At 40.9% G+C, this 16,359-nt stretch overlaps 1 protein-coding gene across 2 annotated transcripts in view; it reads right to left on the bottom strand.

Moving 5' to 3' along the window:
- The window catches only part of BLNK (B cell linker), a 94,821-nt gene that overhangs the window by 54,767 nt on the left and 23,695 nt on the right, over positions 1-16,359 (bottom strand). The window contains exon 3 of one of the 2 annotated variants that reach the window (XM_075258486.1): positions 5,759-5,805. In XM_075258486.1, the coding sequence (XP_075114587.1) occupies positions 5,759-5,805 (47 nt within the window). Of the gene's footprint in view, positions 1-2,962; positions 3,064-5,758; positions 5,806-16,359 lie in introns of those variants that run through there. The other variant, XM_075258487.1, reaches the window with a different exon arrangement.

Raw genomic sequence — 16,359 nt, 5'->3', positions numbered from 1 at the left:
TCACTTTAGGCTGGTTTAATATGACCAAGTTCGGTCGTGAAACTCGGTCTGTGGATTTCCCAGCCAGGAGATGGACTACCATTTATGATGGTAGGAGTCCCTGCCTCTCTCCGAGACATAGTGACCACAAAATGGGACCATATGTCGCAGAGAGGTAGGTACTCTGAGCATTGTCACATCCATCTACGACATAGGGTTAAAACCAGAATATCCGGCATACAAATGGACCAATTCTCATATCTGGCATACTCATGGACCAAGTTTCATATCTGGCATACACATGGACCAAGTTTCATATCCAGCATACACACTGACCAAGTTTCATATCCGGCATACGCATGGACCAAGTTTCATATCCGGCATACGCATGGAACAAGTTTCATATCCGGCATACACATGGACCAAGTTTCATATCCAGCATACACACTGACCAAGTTTCATATCCGGCATACGCATGGACCAAGTTTCATATCCGGCATACGCGTGGACCAAGTTTCATATCCGGCATACGCGTGGACCAAGTTTCATATCCGGCATACACGTGGACCAAGTTTCATATCCGGCATACACATGGACCAAGTTTCATATCTGGAATACACATGGACCAAGTTTCATATCCGGCATACACATGGACCAAGTTTCATGGCTGAAACTCGGTTGTGTGAAACCAGCCTTACTCGTGTTCTTCCACCATACTGAGCTACTATTGTGGACTGAACCTAACAGAACAGTGTTATTACTGGCATAGTATGGGTCAGGCCATTTGGGTTGACTCTGAAGTGACTGAAAATAACAGCGAAATATATATACCATGGTTTTAACTTGAGTGTTAGGTGGTCACAAAAATTTGCTGGAAAATAGTAATTGTTCTCTCAAAACTGGGTAACCAAGACAATCACAATGTAGAGGTGGTCCTATGGGACCTGTGTCAAACTGGCCCACTAGAGTACCAAAGGGTCCTCCGTTGATCCTCCAATGGTCCAGCAGAAGTGTTATGACCCGGTCTCAGCAGTCTTGGCCTGTTAGGTTCAGGCGCAGAGTGTCCGGACGGCATTCAGCGCGTGAACCACTTGATGCACGGCAGGGGAGTGTTCACACCAGACATGCAGTTTCTGCTCTGGCACTTGGGCGTGGATCACGTGGTGAGTGGCCTGGTGGATCAGTGCCTGGTGTGTCTTGGCCTCTGAAGGGGTTAAGTTCTCTGCAGTGCTGAATACTTTACAGGCCATGGGCGAGGCCTTCTCCTTACTATATAAGGTTGTTGCACATGCTATCTGATGCCGGTCTTAAACGTCTGTTCCTAATGAATGTCTGTTGTCTGAAAGCTGCTTCCATCTGCATCCTGGCCCATCCAGTTTCTTGCTCCTGTTCACACAGGACTGGTTCGCTAAGTATTGAGCTTGTATCCAGACATAGTGTTCCGGGCGCAGCGAGCCCTAGGTATTTTTCTGTTTGGAAGTTTGGAATTTTGGTAGGGGTTTTTTGTGTGTGATCCTAAGTTCTGTTTTTCCCTATCCCTTGCTTAGTTTAGTTATTCTGTGTTTCACGTTTATTCTCTTCCTATGCTTTTGTGTACTCACGTTCACCGTTAGTCCAAGTCTGGACATCCGTGGGGGGCTTGTTCTGTATCTGCCTCTCCTTCGTAAACGTGAAGCTAGACAGGGGCTTTATTTCCCTTTGCAGGTTACCTACTTCTCCGGCTGTGCTCGTGCCCCTTCAGGCAAGTTAGTCGGGCCCACGGCTACTTCTAGTTGTGCGAGGCAGGGTGTAGGAGGATCCACACTAGAAGTCCAAACTGCTCATACTTATTATTGTTTGTTTTTATATATGTTTTTCCTGTACCGTACTGAGAAGTTATCAGTCCGGGGCCAGTCCGTGGTCAGGGATCCCGAGATCATAACAAGAAGAGACCAAATTTGGAGGGCACTATGATCTATTTACATTCAAGGATGCCCTCAGGGAATCCACCTTCTGGTGATCTTTGGTGATCCCACTAATATAACACCCCTTACATTTATCATCTGTCCAGTGGAGAGGTGAAAACTTCTTATATGCAGAATAATCATTTAATGTTCTTGTATTGAAACAGAGGAGAAATAAAACTATGTCATGAGTCAATCTATTCCGAAAGGGAAAATATCCATTCCTGACCCCATGTGGTGATTAGACTGGATCAACATTGACACAAAAATTCTAAAAATCTACGAATTATTATATGGTGTGAATGGAAGGGTGCAGTTCCTTAATCTATATAAGTCCATGTAACCTTATTCATAATCTACCAAATTAGTTATGTCCGTGAATATTGGTACCACGTATCTGCTGGACAAAGGTCTCCAGTGATCTATCCTCAGACAGACCAGTCATAATGGAACCAGAAGACATTTCACATATTTTTTCCCGCATTGTCCAATGTTTCAGATAATATAAATTGAGATTATACAGTGAAAGATTAATTAATTTTCTAATCTGAACAACATCATAATGAAGAATTATGAGATGACTTGTCTGAGCTCTTCATTAATGGTCGTGGACATTCTTCTTGGAGAGGAACTTGAAACTTTTTTTTAATATTGTAGCAAAAAAATTCTACCCATAATGTAGAGCCCCCTCTTGGAATTTACCGATTCAGTTTTTGTTTGCATGGTCATGGTAAGTTCACAGTTACCAACGTTTATGTTGGTGCTTTTCATAAATCCGGCACCTTTTCAAGGGTAGATTGTTTGTGAAAATTTGGGACAATCTTGGCAAATTTGGAACAGTTGGCAAGTATGGTAAGTTATACATTCAGCATTTTGTGGGGGGAAAAGGCTCCCCTCCTGACTTCATGTACAATCCCTTTAAACTGGGGATATATCTAGTCTTCCAGGAGCTCACTGCTTATGTAATAGTCACATACTCTGTCGTCATAAAACGTATCTCACAAATACATCAACTACGAGGAAACTATAAATCTACATACCTTGTAGGGTTTCCTTTGGCGTGACTTTTATGCATTATCTTAATATCCTCCTAGTTTAGTATTCGTGGGAAGAAAGTTGCTGTAAAATGTCACCGTTGTTGGCCCAGGTGCACTATGACCCCGTACACTGTCACAAACAGATGCCTGATCCCTCTGATCAATTTGTAACTGGAAGCCGTGGCGTTTTGCCTCATACTTCCTCATTTCGGTATGTTAATGATTAAATGAAGCAAAGTTAATTCTCATTAGAGGTGATCTTTAGCTGAGACTTTCTTTAACAGATTTTACCTTGGGCTATAAAAGTAAATTCAATGTACTTGGTAAATATTGAAGTGATCGTTGATCTATCTCTATAGCTACCCATACACAGTAGAATGATTAAATTGCTCCACCGAGTGCCAAAAATTTGCCAAAATTTTGGTAACTTTTTTGCAAATTACTTTTTTTCCCCAAACTTAGCCAACAAATGGGATGTGTAAAGTTAGACTAGATTAGATACATCATAAACAGATTTATCATTACACTTTGATGAATCTGGCGCACTTTAAGACTGTCTAGTATAAGTTTGCACGGTCTAAGGCACCTTGCAGATGGCCATTGGTGAGTTCAGCGTGCTACCTAGGATTTTCTGAATGGTACACTGACCCATTCATTTCTATCGAGCCTATGCACATGACCATGTATTAGATAAATCAGTGTGTCGGCTGACAATCTGGGTCGTAAAACTCAGGACACTACCTATTCCAGTCCAGTTTTGTGGCCGGGCTTCTGTGGCTCCTATTCATTGAGTGAATGGAACTGCGGAGCAAGGCTGGTGCTCACACATAGATGACATCTGTGTGCCGCCCATACCGTTCACTCACGGCCAGCGGCCAAAAGACAGTCGTCTACAATGGACCTAAAATATAGACAGTATTAGTAAATATAACCCATCGGGGGAACCTAATAAGGTTAAATAAAGACCCCGACTGGTGTGAGGTGCATGTTCGGTTCAAGAAGATACCATGTGCCGAAGATGAGCCACAATGACATCCATCTACACTAATAACCTGATGGTGGTAAGTCGAAAAATCACCCCATTGGGTTCAGTATGGTAGATATTGAACCCCTGTGTGAAAATACTGCTCATCACAGCTACAACAAGATACCAGAAATCTTTGAGCTTAGTAGTACACCCGGCATAGACCATGCCATGGTGCCCAGTAGGTGTTTGTTAGGAAAAATATACTTTGGCAATTCACAGTACTATTGACTTTGCTAAGAGTAAGATGGTTAGCTGAAAATGTGAATGGGGAAAAGACTTCAGAGCAAGCAAAATACGCACAATTAGGGGGCAATGATGGGAAATTCAGTAGTGATGGGCAAACCGCGCAAGATTTCCTTTTGGAATATTTGCAAAGTTTGTTGGGAAAATGAGTTTGCTCTGTTTTCTCCAGAACTGCAGACTGAACAAACTCACTTTTTTTTATTTTTATATACCTTTGCTGCCCCCTACAATGGACAGTAAAACGGCAGGTAGCTGGTCACCATTTTCTTGATCCCTGTGAGGTGGCCTCTAAAAATTTTGGGATTTGAAACATTTTTAATGAACCTGAGTCATTACAGACTGGTTCGCCCAATTCAGTTATTTACTAAAACAGAGATGTCAGGAAGTATTATATATCAAATATTTTTTTTAGTTTGTTTTGTTCCTTGCCATTGTTTTTGAGGTTGCTGAGTTCTAAATTGTGTTTTACTTTATCTACCACTTTATAAAATCCCGTGATTCCTTCTAATGGCGTAACAGGAAGGACAGTCGGCTCCAATAACATATAGGATAGTAATAACATAATATATAGGATATAACATATAATAACATACAGGATGGAATATTTCTATACACACATAACATATACTAATACAATTACTATGAAACAAGCAACACTATTTTTGCTCGGACAAGTGAATACAGATTAATAAAATAATTTTTTTTCCAAAAAAACAATTTATTGAAGTTGAAGAGTGCCCGAGCGCCTGGAGACTGACCTAAGGTACAAGTCACTCCTTGATGCGTGAACTTTCATGTCGTTACATTGTATCTTTCCCTTTGTCCTGTTTCTCAGACATTGTTCTATTTCTGATTTTGTTCCGTCGGATTCTCGGTTTTGATAAGTCATTGTTCTTTAGGATCAACTTGTGACATGTTTTTGATGCCCTTTTGAGAATATTACTGAAGTTTTAGAAACCAGGTACAGAAAGAAGTTTGAAGACGGACTATGAGTGATGTGTCTTCTGCGGGACGTTCACTACAGGCGATGGCTGAAATGTCACCGCAATCTTATATAGAGGTTTTTATACCAACTCAGTAGGATAAAACCTTCGGAAATGCTTCACAGTATTTATAGAGGTTTCCTTTTTGTCCTTGTTGCTATTGATGTTCCTTTATAAACTTGCACTATCAAATATACTTTGTGCAGAACTATAAGAAACTGGGCTTAATACGTTGGATATAGGAATTCTTTTATGTCATTACATGAAGCAATCCATTATAAAGAAGGAAATAAAGGGATGTTGTCTGGAGGACCTGCCAAGTAGGCAGTCCCAGTATTGTAGTAAAAGGTTTTTGTGGTTCTTGCCCCTCTTGAAAGGCAATAATTCTGAAACAGTTACCTACAGACGGTCGCCTGGTTTGGCTGATACCCCTATTGTCCCATGTGATGGTGTTTATGCACATAGTATGTAGATTTGACTATTATATTATTTAGTAACTGGTCAAGCACACAATCCACAATATAGCGGACATACTGGCATACTCACGGTTGGTAAAGGATGTTGAACTTATTCAGCTCATGATCTGTAATGTTCTAAAAAAATACAAAAAGTGTTACTTAAAATCTTCATCTTCATGAAAGGGTTACAGTATTCTGCCTGACAGCTGGACTAATGGACTTTGTAGGCAGAGCTAAGTTCACAACTGTTGTCGCTGAGGGTTTTAGTTTCTTTATTCTAAAGATATCAAGTATCAAAAATACATTTTTTTCTACAACCACTGGGTCCTGACTATGTCTTTTTTGTGGAAGGGGAGGCACATGGGACCCCATGATTTCTATCTATGCCCCTGGCACTGGGCTAAAATTGGTAAACAAGGGTGAATACAATGTTGCTTTGGTCATATAATGACTTACCTACTAACTTACTCCTTCACTCATTGTGGTAATACAACCTGATATTTGCAGTGGTGGCCCATGATGACCTGTACAACACCGGGCTACTGTAGGGTATGGCAGAGGGGAATACACAAACACAGGGATAGGTAACATAAAATGCAGAGTTTTTTTTGTCGTGGAAACGTATCTATCTATCTATCTATCTATCTATCTATCTATCTATCTATCTATCTATCTATCTATCTAATCTATCTATCTTGCATCGCATACACTTTGTGCATTATTTACCAGTATTGTCCCTTGAAGTACTATCAGTAAGCAGATGGCATGTAGATATAGGTCTTCTGCAAACATGATGAACATGTTGCTGTTGTTTTACACCACATGCAGGTTACACATAGCAGATGGATAACGCCACACACACCGTATTGAGAAGAGAAACTGGTAATTTAGGCCCTTTTTATTCAAGAACAGAATGTATGAAAAGTAAACAAGCTGCAAAACGCCTCGGAGTTGTGAACGTGGTTATATAGTTACACTCATAGTTGTCGGTGTAAATATATGGGATGCAGAGGGAGTATATAGTTTGTTTATATGTCGTGCATTTTGTACAGTATTCCTTTACTGCCACATCACTTTAGTGACATCACAGTCTGTACTATTACATCATTAGAAATTTTAGCATTTGCTAAGATTCCATGTTTATTAGTCTTGTACTGTGATGATACCGTAACTTCACTTTGTGTATTATCCTCTGCAGAAATGATTCGTTATGTGACATTATTCTGTGAATTATCTATTTGACTTCACAGTGCATAATTCACTGTGTGTATTATCTCTGTACTGTGACATCACTGTGTGTATTATCCCTGTACTGTGACATCACTGTGTGTATTATCCCTGTACTGTGACATCACTGTGTGTATTATCTCTGTACTGTGACATCACTGTGTGTATTATCCCTGTACTTTGACATCACTGTGTGTATTATCCCTGTACTGTGACATCACTGTGTGTATTATCCCTGTACTGTGACATCACTGTGTGTATTATCCCTGTACTTTGACATCACTGTGTGTATTATCCCTGTACTGTGACATCACTGTGTGTATTATCCCTGTACTGTGACATCACTGTGTGTATCATCCCTGTACTGTGACATCACTGTGTGTATTATCCCTGGACTGTGACATCACTGTGTGTATTATCTCTGTACTGTGACATCACGGTGTGTATTATCCCTGTACTGTGACATCACTGTGTGTATTATCCCTGTACTGTGACATCACTGTGTGTATTATCCCTGTACTGTGACATCACTGTGTGTATTATCCCTGTACTGTGACATCACTGTGTGTATTATCCCTGTACTGTGACATCACGGTGTGTATTATCCCTGTACTGTGACATCACTGTGTGTATTATCCCTGTACTGTGACATCACTGTGTGTATTATCCCTGTACTGTGACATCACTGTGTGTATTATCCCTGTACTGTGACATCACTGTGTGTATTATCCCTGTACTGTGACATCACTGTGTGTATTATCCCTGTACTGTGACATCACTGTGTGTATTATCCCTGTACTGTGACATCACTGTGTGTATTATCCCTGTACTTTGACATCACTGTGTGTATTATCCCTGTACTGTGACATCACTGTGTGTATTATCCCTGTACTGTGACATCACTGTGTGTATTATCCCTGTACTTTGACATCACTGTGTGTATTATCCCTGTACTGTGACATCACTGTGTGTATTATCCCTGTACTGTGACATCACTGTGTGTATCATCCCTGTACTGTGACATCACTGTGTGTATTATCCCTGGACTGTGACATCACTGTGTGTATTATCTCTGTACTGTGACATCACGGTGTGTATTATCCCTGTACTGTGACATCACTGTGTGTATTATCCCTGTACTGTGACATCACTGTGTGTATTATCCCTGTACTGTGACATCACTGTGTGTATTATCCCTGTACTGTGACATCACTGTGTGTATTATCCCTGTACTGTGACATCACGGTGTGTATTATCCCTGTACTGTGACATCACTGTGTGTATTATCCCTGTACTGTGACATCACTGTGTGTATTATCCCTGTACTGTGACATCACTGTGTGTATTATCCCTGTACTGTGACATCACTGTGTGTATTATCCCTGTACTGTGACATCACTGTGTGTATTATCCCTGTACTGTGACATCACTGTGTGTATTATCCCTGTACTGTGACATCACTGTGTGTATTATCCCTGTACTGTGACATCACTGTGTGTATTATCCCTGTACTGTGACATCACGGTGTGTATTATCCCTGTACTGTGACATCACTGTGTGTATTATCCCTGTACTGTGACATCACTGTGTGTATTATCCCTGTACTGTGACATCACTGTGTGTATTATCCCTGTACTGTGACATCACTGTGTGTATTATCCCTGTACTGTGACATCACTGTGTGTATTATCCCTGTACTGTGACATCACTGTGTGTATTATCCCTGTACTGTGACATCACTGTGTGTATTATCCCTGTACTGTGACATCACTGTGTGTATTATCCCTGTACTGTGACATCACTGTGTGTATTATCCCTGTACTGTGACATCACTGTGTGTATTATCCCTGTACTGTGACATCACTGTGTGTATTATCCCTGTACTGTGACATCACTGTGTGTATTATCCCTGTACTGTGACATCACTGTGTGTATTATCCCTGTACTGTGACATCACTGTGTGTATTATCCCTGTACTGTGACATCACGGTGTGTATTATCCCTGTACTGTGACATCACTGTGTGTATTATCCCTGTACTGTGACATCACTGTGTGTATTATCCCTGTACTGTGACATCACTGTGTGTATTATCCCTGTACTGTGACATCACTGTGTGTATTATCCCTGTACTGTGACATCACTGTGTGTATTATCCCTGTACTGTGACATCACTGTGTGTATTATCCCTGTACTGTGACATCACTGTGTGTATTATCCCTGTACTGTGACATCACTGTGTGTATTATCCCTGTACTGTGACATCACTGTGTGTATTATCCCTGTACTGTGACATCACTGTGTGTATTATCCCTGGACTGTGACATCACTGTGTGTATTATCTCTGTACTGTGACATCACTGTGTGTATTATCCCTGTACTGTGACATCACTGTGTTTATTATCTCTGTACTGTGACATCACTGTGTGTATTATCCCTGTACTGTGACATCACTGTGTGTATTATCCCTGGACTGTGACATCACTGTGTGTATTATCCCTGTACTGTGACATCACTGTGTATTATCCCTGTACTGTGACATCACTGTGTGTATTATCCCTGGACTGTGACATCACTGTGTGTATTATCCCTGTACTGTGACATCACTGTGTGTATTATCCTGTACTGTGACATCACTGTGTGTATTATCTCTGTACTGTGACATCACTGTGTGTATTCTCCCTGTACTGTGACATCACTGTGTGTATTATCCCTGTACTGTGACATCACTGTGTATTATCTCTGTACTGTGACATCACTGTGTGTATTCTCCCTGTACTGTGACATCACTCTGCGTATTATCTCTGTACTGTGACATCACTATGTATAGTATTACTGTATTGTCCGAAAATGCAAGGTGTTATTTTCACTGCAACAGGACAACAATGCAGCAACAAAAGAAAAACAATACAAAAATAAAAGCAAAAATCCATCCAATACACAGCACTTAAAATGCTCAGCAGACAAAAGTTGTCTGCTGAGAACAACTACTTCTGGACTTTTCGGTGAGATGCACACCTCCTCCATCACTATACGTATGTATATTATATATATAGTGTCTCCTTGCGGTATATAGTGTCACATTACAGTACATAATCTCAGTACATCAGTGTTCCCTAACCAATGACCTTCCAGCTGTTGCAGAACTACAACTCCCAGCATATAACATCGCCTCAATTCCTCTTGCAGGAGTGTATAACGTAAAGGTGGCGATAGGTAAAATAATTTAGCAACCTCCAAGTACAAATGTTCCTTATTCCTCAAGAGGATTCTTATTTGAGACTTTGGTGCTGTTCGATACTCTGTCGGGCGCCTAAACTTTAGAACATTATAGTTGGTAATAAACTTGAACTATGGACTGGGAATATCCGTTTTGTGATGTAAGTTTATGGCGCCACAGACGCTTCAGATTTCCTCAATGTTTTTACATAATAGGAAGGAAATTGTAAGTACTAATGTCATACAAGTTTACAGTAGCAGCTGCTTGCCCCAGGGAGACGGCGCTCAAGGCATCTCATAGCACACTACAAATGCTTCAATGATTATATCCAAAGAACAACAGATGGGAGAGAAACTTTAATTAATCTCAGGTGGCTTTTTTATGTTTGTTAACAAAGATGTAAAAACTCCGTTCCGCAGCTAAAGTAAATCTCCCAATGCCGGTGGAAGGCCCTCGCCTCCCCGGCTCGGGTCTGACAGCTGTAATTTAGGTTTATATAATGTTTATGATGCATTGTGACAAGTCAGCAGTTCTGAAATGACATGATGGAGACATTGTGGGAAGCAATTTTTTTTTTCATTTTTGCACATTAATTGTGCGGCTTTCCAACTTAATTGAAGGTTTTCCGAGGTTATGTAATTACATTGCTGTCTGCTAATATCGGACTGTCAGAGATGAAATATGATTAAGAATTATAGCTCCCTCTTTCCTTCATCTCATAGTTAAATGTTTGCTAATAAATCGTCTATGTATTCTCTGCAGAACGTCCCCTTTATGTTACTTAAAGGGGACCTTTCACCTCCTTTTCCAACTCCAACTCTTTGCATCCTTCAATAGGGGCTGCTCTACTGATTCCAGCGAAGTTGGAATTTTTTCTTTAGCCTGTACCGTTCCAGAGCAATCATCTCTGATACTTTCATCACAATTAGGCTCTCTACTGTTAGGTGGGCGGTCCCTGTCTCACTGTTCCTGCCTGACACCGCCTACCTGACAGTAGATGACATAATTGTGCTGAAACTAACAGCACCAATTGCTCTGGAACGGTGGGGGCTAGAGAAAAAATTCCAACTGCTCCAGAGTCCGTGGAGTGGCATCTGTTAAGGGATACAAAGAACTGGAGTTGATAGAAGTGGTGAAAGGTTCTCTTTAAAGGGGTTGTCTGACTCAAGCTGGGTTCACACCTGCACTTGCTCTACATTTGGGGTTTCCGTCCCTGAATCTGCTTGAAAATTACTTTTCTCTCTGCATTTTTCAGGCAGAAATTGAGCAGAAATCCGTCCTCCACCATTATAGTCTATGGGGTCTGCGGGTTTCTGCAGGTAACCGTTTATTAAGCGGATTGATTCCCCAAGTGGTCCTGAAGAATGGAATCCCGAACACACGTGTGAACCTAGCATCACAATAGTGATACTCATCTCACTGAACCCTAGTCTCTGTATTGATGTTTGCAGGGTTCTCTTCCGACAGGTAATGCTGTTTAAGCGATCCCACATGGCCACTGAGCTGCCACTTCCTGTGGGAACAGGAAGTAGGCACAAGTGGGATCTAGGAAGCATCAGAATGAAAACAATGGGGGAACGGTGAAGTCATTTTGTTATGCTTTTCTGAGCCTTTTTCACAATTCTTGTTGTCCATCCCCTTTAAAAGTTAAAGTGGACCTCAACCAAAGGAGACATTCTAACGTCTTATAGATGCAAATGCATTTTTCAACAACGTTTTTCATTTAGTTTTTGCTGAGTTTTTCTCAGCGGATTTTCTTCCCTTATTAAAGCTATAGGGACACCAGCATTTCCAAACTTGAATGTTTTTGAAAACACAGCTTTTCCGCTGCAGATTATTTTCAGTTGTAAATGCAGAAGTGGGTTCAAGAGGAATGGGAAATATGAAGGAAGGGACTTATATTTTTCCTTCCTGCTGGATGCACAATTACAATAGTAATAATAAATAATAATAATAATAATTAATAATAATAATATAAACTACACTCAGTTATTTGGCATCTCACGGATTTCTTACACCAAATGTTGCACGCTCCTGACATCTAGTGGTAAAGTGAAGACCGATATAATAGTCACTGAATAAATTTGCTATGTAGAAGGATTAACCATCTGAGTAGATGTTGTTTTATTCATGAATTCTCAGGATAAAGTAAACTTACCATAAAGGTAAAGAGAGATCTCTTGTTTTATCTTAGTTAAAGCCAAACTTACACTTAGAACCTGAAAATGTCCTCACTATGTCATTAAAAGGATCTTTCATGTCCTCCCGCACATGCAATTTTATATAATGCAAGAAAGACGACAGTGCGCTGAATTCAGTGCAGTGTCAGCTTTCCCGTTATGTGCCCCGGGGTTGGAGATATCAGTGCAGTTACCAATGTCTGCCCACTGTCAGAAGGGCATTCCTGATAGTCTAGCTGGGCTGTGAGGAACCCCCCCTTCCTGACAGTACTCATCCATAGATTAGTGCTGGTGGGTGTTCCTTACAGGTCAGCGCCATCGCTGGGCGGCAAGGAACGCCCCCTCTGACAGTACAGATCTATGGACGAATACTGTCAGGCGAGGAGTTTCTCACAGCCCAGCTAGACTGTCAGGAATGACCTTCTGACAGTGGGAAGACATCAGTAAAGGCACTGATATCTCCAGCCCTGGGGTACATAATGGGAAAGCCGCTGAACTCAGCACATTGTTGGCCTTCTAGCTTTATATAGAACCGCATGTACCCAAGAACATGAAAGTTCTCCTTTTAAGTAATACTACACACTGCCTGGTCCTGCTGGTCATAGCAGAGAGCAACAGTGACACCTCATTGCACCAAACAGCTCATTAGCATATTAGGAACAAAGCTAATATTGTAACCCTGTCCATAGCCACAGTTAAAAAAAAAAACCCTTTATACTTCCTCGGCTCTTGCACTCTCAGCACTTGTGCATTTCTTCACTGACGCCGGCGCAATGTATCTCGGGATCAGTGTGCAGGCGCTAGACTTGGGCACATGCGCAGTAAAGCTATGGTGTGCTCCTTTAGCTTCAGAGAACAACTATACAGGTGCCAGGAGTGGGGCCTTAGTCTACAGGTTTGTTTTTTTCATAGCGGCCACAGACAGAGGAGACGCAGGCTATTTGGGACACTGAAGAACCAGTCCATAAAGACCTGTGGGTGGTTTATTGTCCCCAATGGATTCCCAAAGCGTTCCCTTTAATCTTCTATTCAGAACAAATGAATACTTGGCCAAGCTCAGCATGGATGGATATTGGGCAGGCAGGAGGAATATGTTTTTGGGTGACTGTTATCTATAGTGTATGGCCATCCTTAGCCTCCATTCAGACATATTTCCATCACTTTTGGTGGGTAGTAATAGATAACTTGCTATATTAGTATACCGGAATTGAAGCTTGATATTCTCTTTTTTACCATTACAAATAGTGGCAATGTTTTTATTTCAAACAACAATGATCCATTAGAAACAAATACATGATGCTGGTGTGAACAGCACCTAAAAAACCTCTTGCCCCGAGATAGTATCCAATATGGCCTATTAAACTCAAAGACACATGTCATTGTTGAAAGTAGGATTTGAAGATGACCTTTCACCACCTCCACCATCTCCAACTCTGCATCCTTCAATAACTTGAAATTTTTTTTCTCTAACCCCCACCATTCCCGAGGAAATGTTCTTAGCTTCAGCACAACTATGTTCTCTATTGTCAGTTGGGTGAACTCTGTCCGTCTGCTTTAGCCCAGAAACACCTACATGACAGCAGAGAACATATTCCTCAAGAACTGTTGGGGTTAGATAAAAAATTCCAACCAATTCAAGAATGCAAAAAGTTGGAGCTGGTGAAGGTGGTGAAATTATTGCTCAGGAATGGTGGGGGCTACAGAAAAAATGCCAAATTCCAACTGTAGTGAAATCAGTGGAGCAACATCTAATGAAGGATGCAAAGAGAATTGGTGGAGATGACAAAAGGTCCTGTTTAACCCCATAACAGCTCCCTTCTGTATTGTATATCTCGGAACTATGAAAGGACATATTGGAGATAGCGGCTTTGTTCTCAGTGCAGCGTGACACCAGGTACATCTGGTAGTACGATAAAGATCTAGAATGGCGAGGGAATGTAACAAGACAACACAAAGAGATAATCTCCCATATTATGCATTTTATAGTCCAGTCAGGTACGGAAGAGAAGGAACATCGGACAGCAGACACAGCCGGTGCCCTTTGGCTGCCCTTCGGGTGTGCACAGCAGGGTGTAAGACACAAGAATGAATCCATCCTAATTCATACAGGCTGTTAGATAGTGACTAGCGATGGGCATCGAAGAAGACTTTAACTCCACATAACCTACAGAGATGTGATTGTTGGCTCACGATTTTTATCGTGTCCTCAAGAATGGCTCATGCTGCATTATCCCACTATAGTATTCTCTTATGTTAATAGTATCCTAGAAATTTTTTGGGAAGTAGACAAAGCAGGTGAAGCTATACATAAAATTTACTTAACAAAATTTTCTTTTCCTGGAGCCCGGAAGCAGCAGACTAAAGTCATACTGAGTATGGATGAACAGGAAAGGGTCTGTATATTATTGATCAGTAAGACAACTATTACCCTCACGTACCTACGGTTCAATAGATTCTTGTGTCGGGATTAGTTGAATCCTATATCAGTATTATCTTATTCATCTTACAGGGATCCTATGGGAATACACCGCCTTATTTTCTTTTACTTTATATGATAACAGGGCAGCCATCTTACCTAAGTATCTGTTGTGAAAAATGACCATTAGCGTATGAATTGGTCAGTTTTTAATGGCTATTTACCATCCATATGTCTTATATTTTTCACCTACTTCCCGGCTGTCTGTTTTCGACATCTGTTTGCCATCTGGTTTTAAACATATGATCTTCATTGGTCTTTTATTTTACTTTTTTTTACCCAAATCACTGATTCTTTTCTTATGAATGCAAATCCATGTTGATGGGTGTTACAAATGGATTCATTGATCCATCAGGCCAGACAATGGGGCATGTCCTACTTTGGAATGGATGTTTAAAAAGTTGCAAAAGATGTCACAATCTCACTCCAATAGGGGGCGACATAGAAAGTGGAATAACATCTCAGGACATAAGTGTTAGACTTAGATGGATGACATTTGATCAATTTGGCAAACATCACACCAATGCGGACTCCAACAAAGCTGACTTAGAAAATTCCCGTCCTCTACCCTATGGCTGTGTCCTTAGTCTAAGGAATTATTACCTTTATAACAAGCTCCAGGGTTTAGAAGTGATGAAGGGTTTTAATATTTTCAGGTATAATATAACCTCTAAAGACCTCAGTCATTTCATTGACCCATTACTGATATTGCCACAGTATATCATTACCGGGGGCTATGATGTCCTGACACCGCTGAGAGGAGTTTATGGATGTTGGGTCTTTAACATAATGTTCTAATGAAGGAATGGACAATTAAAGGAATCATTAGCCGTATAACTGGCTGCCCCCTGCTTAGTATTAAAGGGATTATGTTACAAGGATAAACTCTGTCCATATGCCAAACTAGGACATAGGGACCTCAGTTCAGGATCCCAGTATGACCCAGAATGGAGAGCCGATCCCCTCACCCAAAATCATATAGCAGAGTCATAAATGTTAGGGACATGTAGCACTATGTATCCGGTGCCTCTTGGTTCATGAATATAGTAATAGCAAAGATACAGAACTCCAGCACATTGACTCCTATAAACAGTATGGCAGTATGCCAGAAATATTAATGTAGTCATATTCCCTGTAGTCAGTGCCAACTTCAAATAGTGCAGCCACATACCTGTATAACAGTGCAGACACATACCTATATAGCAGTGCAGACACATACACATACAACAGTGCAGCCACAATCCCTAATAACCAGTGCAGCCACAATCCCTAATAACCAGTGCAGCCACAATCCTTAATAAACAGGGCAATCACAATCCCTAATAAACAGTATAAACACAATCCATAATAACCAGTGCAGCCACAATCCCTAATAACCAGTGCAGCCACATACCTGTATAACAGTTCAGACACATACCTATATAGCAGTGCAGACACACACACATACAGTGGGGCAAAAAAGTATTTAGTCAGTCACCAATAGTGCAAGTTCCACCACTTAAAAAGATGAGAGGCGTCTGTAATTTACATCATAGGTAGACCTCAACTATGAGAGACAAAATGAGAAAACAAATCCAGAAAATCACA

The sequence above is a fragment of the Leptodactylus fuscus genome, chromosome 10 (assembly GCF_031893055.1).
Source record: "Leptodactylus fuscus isolate aLepFus1 chromosome 10, aLepFus1.hap2, whole genome shotgun sequence".
Lineage (NCBI taxonomy): Eukaryota > Metazoa > Chordata > Amphibia > Anura > Leptodactylidae > Leptodactylus > Leptodactylus fuscus.
Note: the sequence above shows the minus strand (reverse complement) of the source record. Positions and strands in the feature narration are given on the sequence as shown.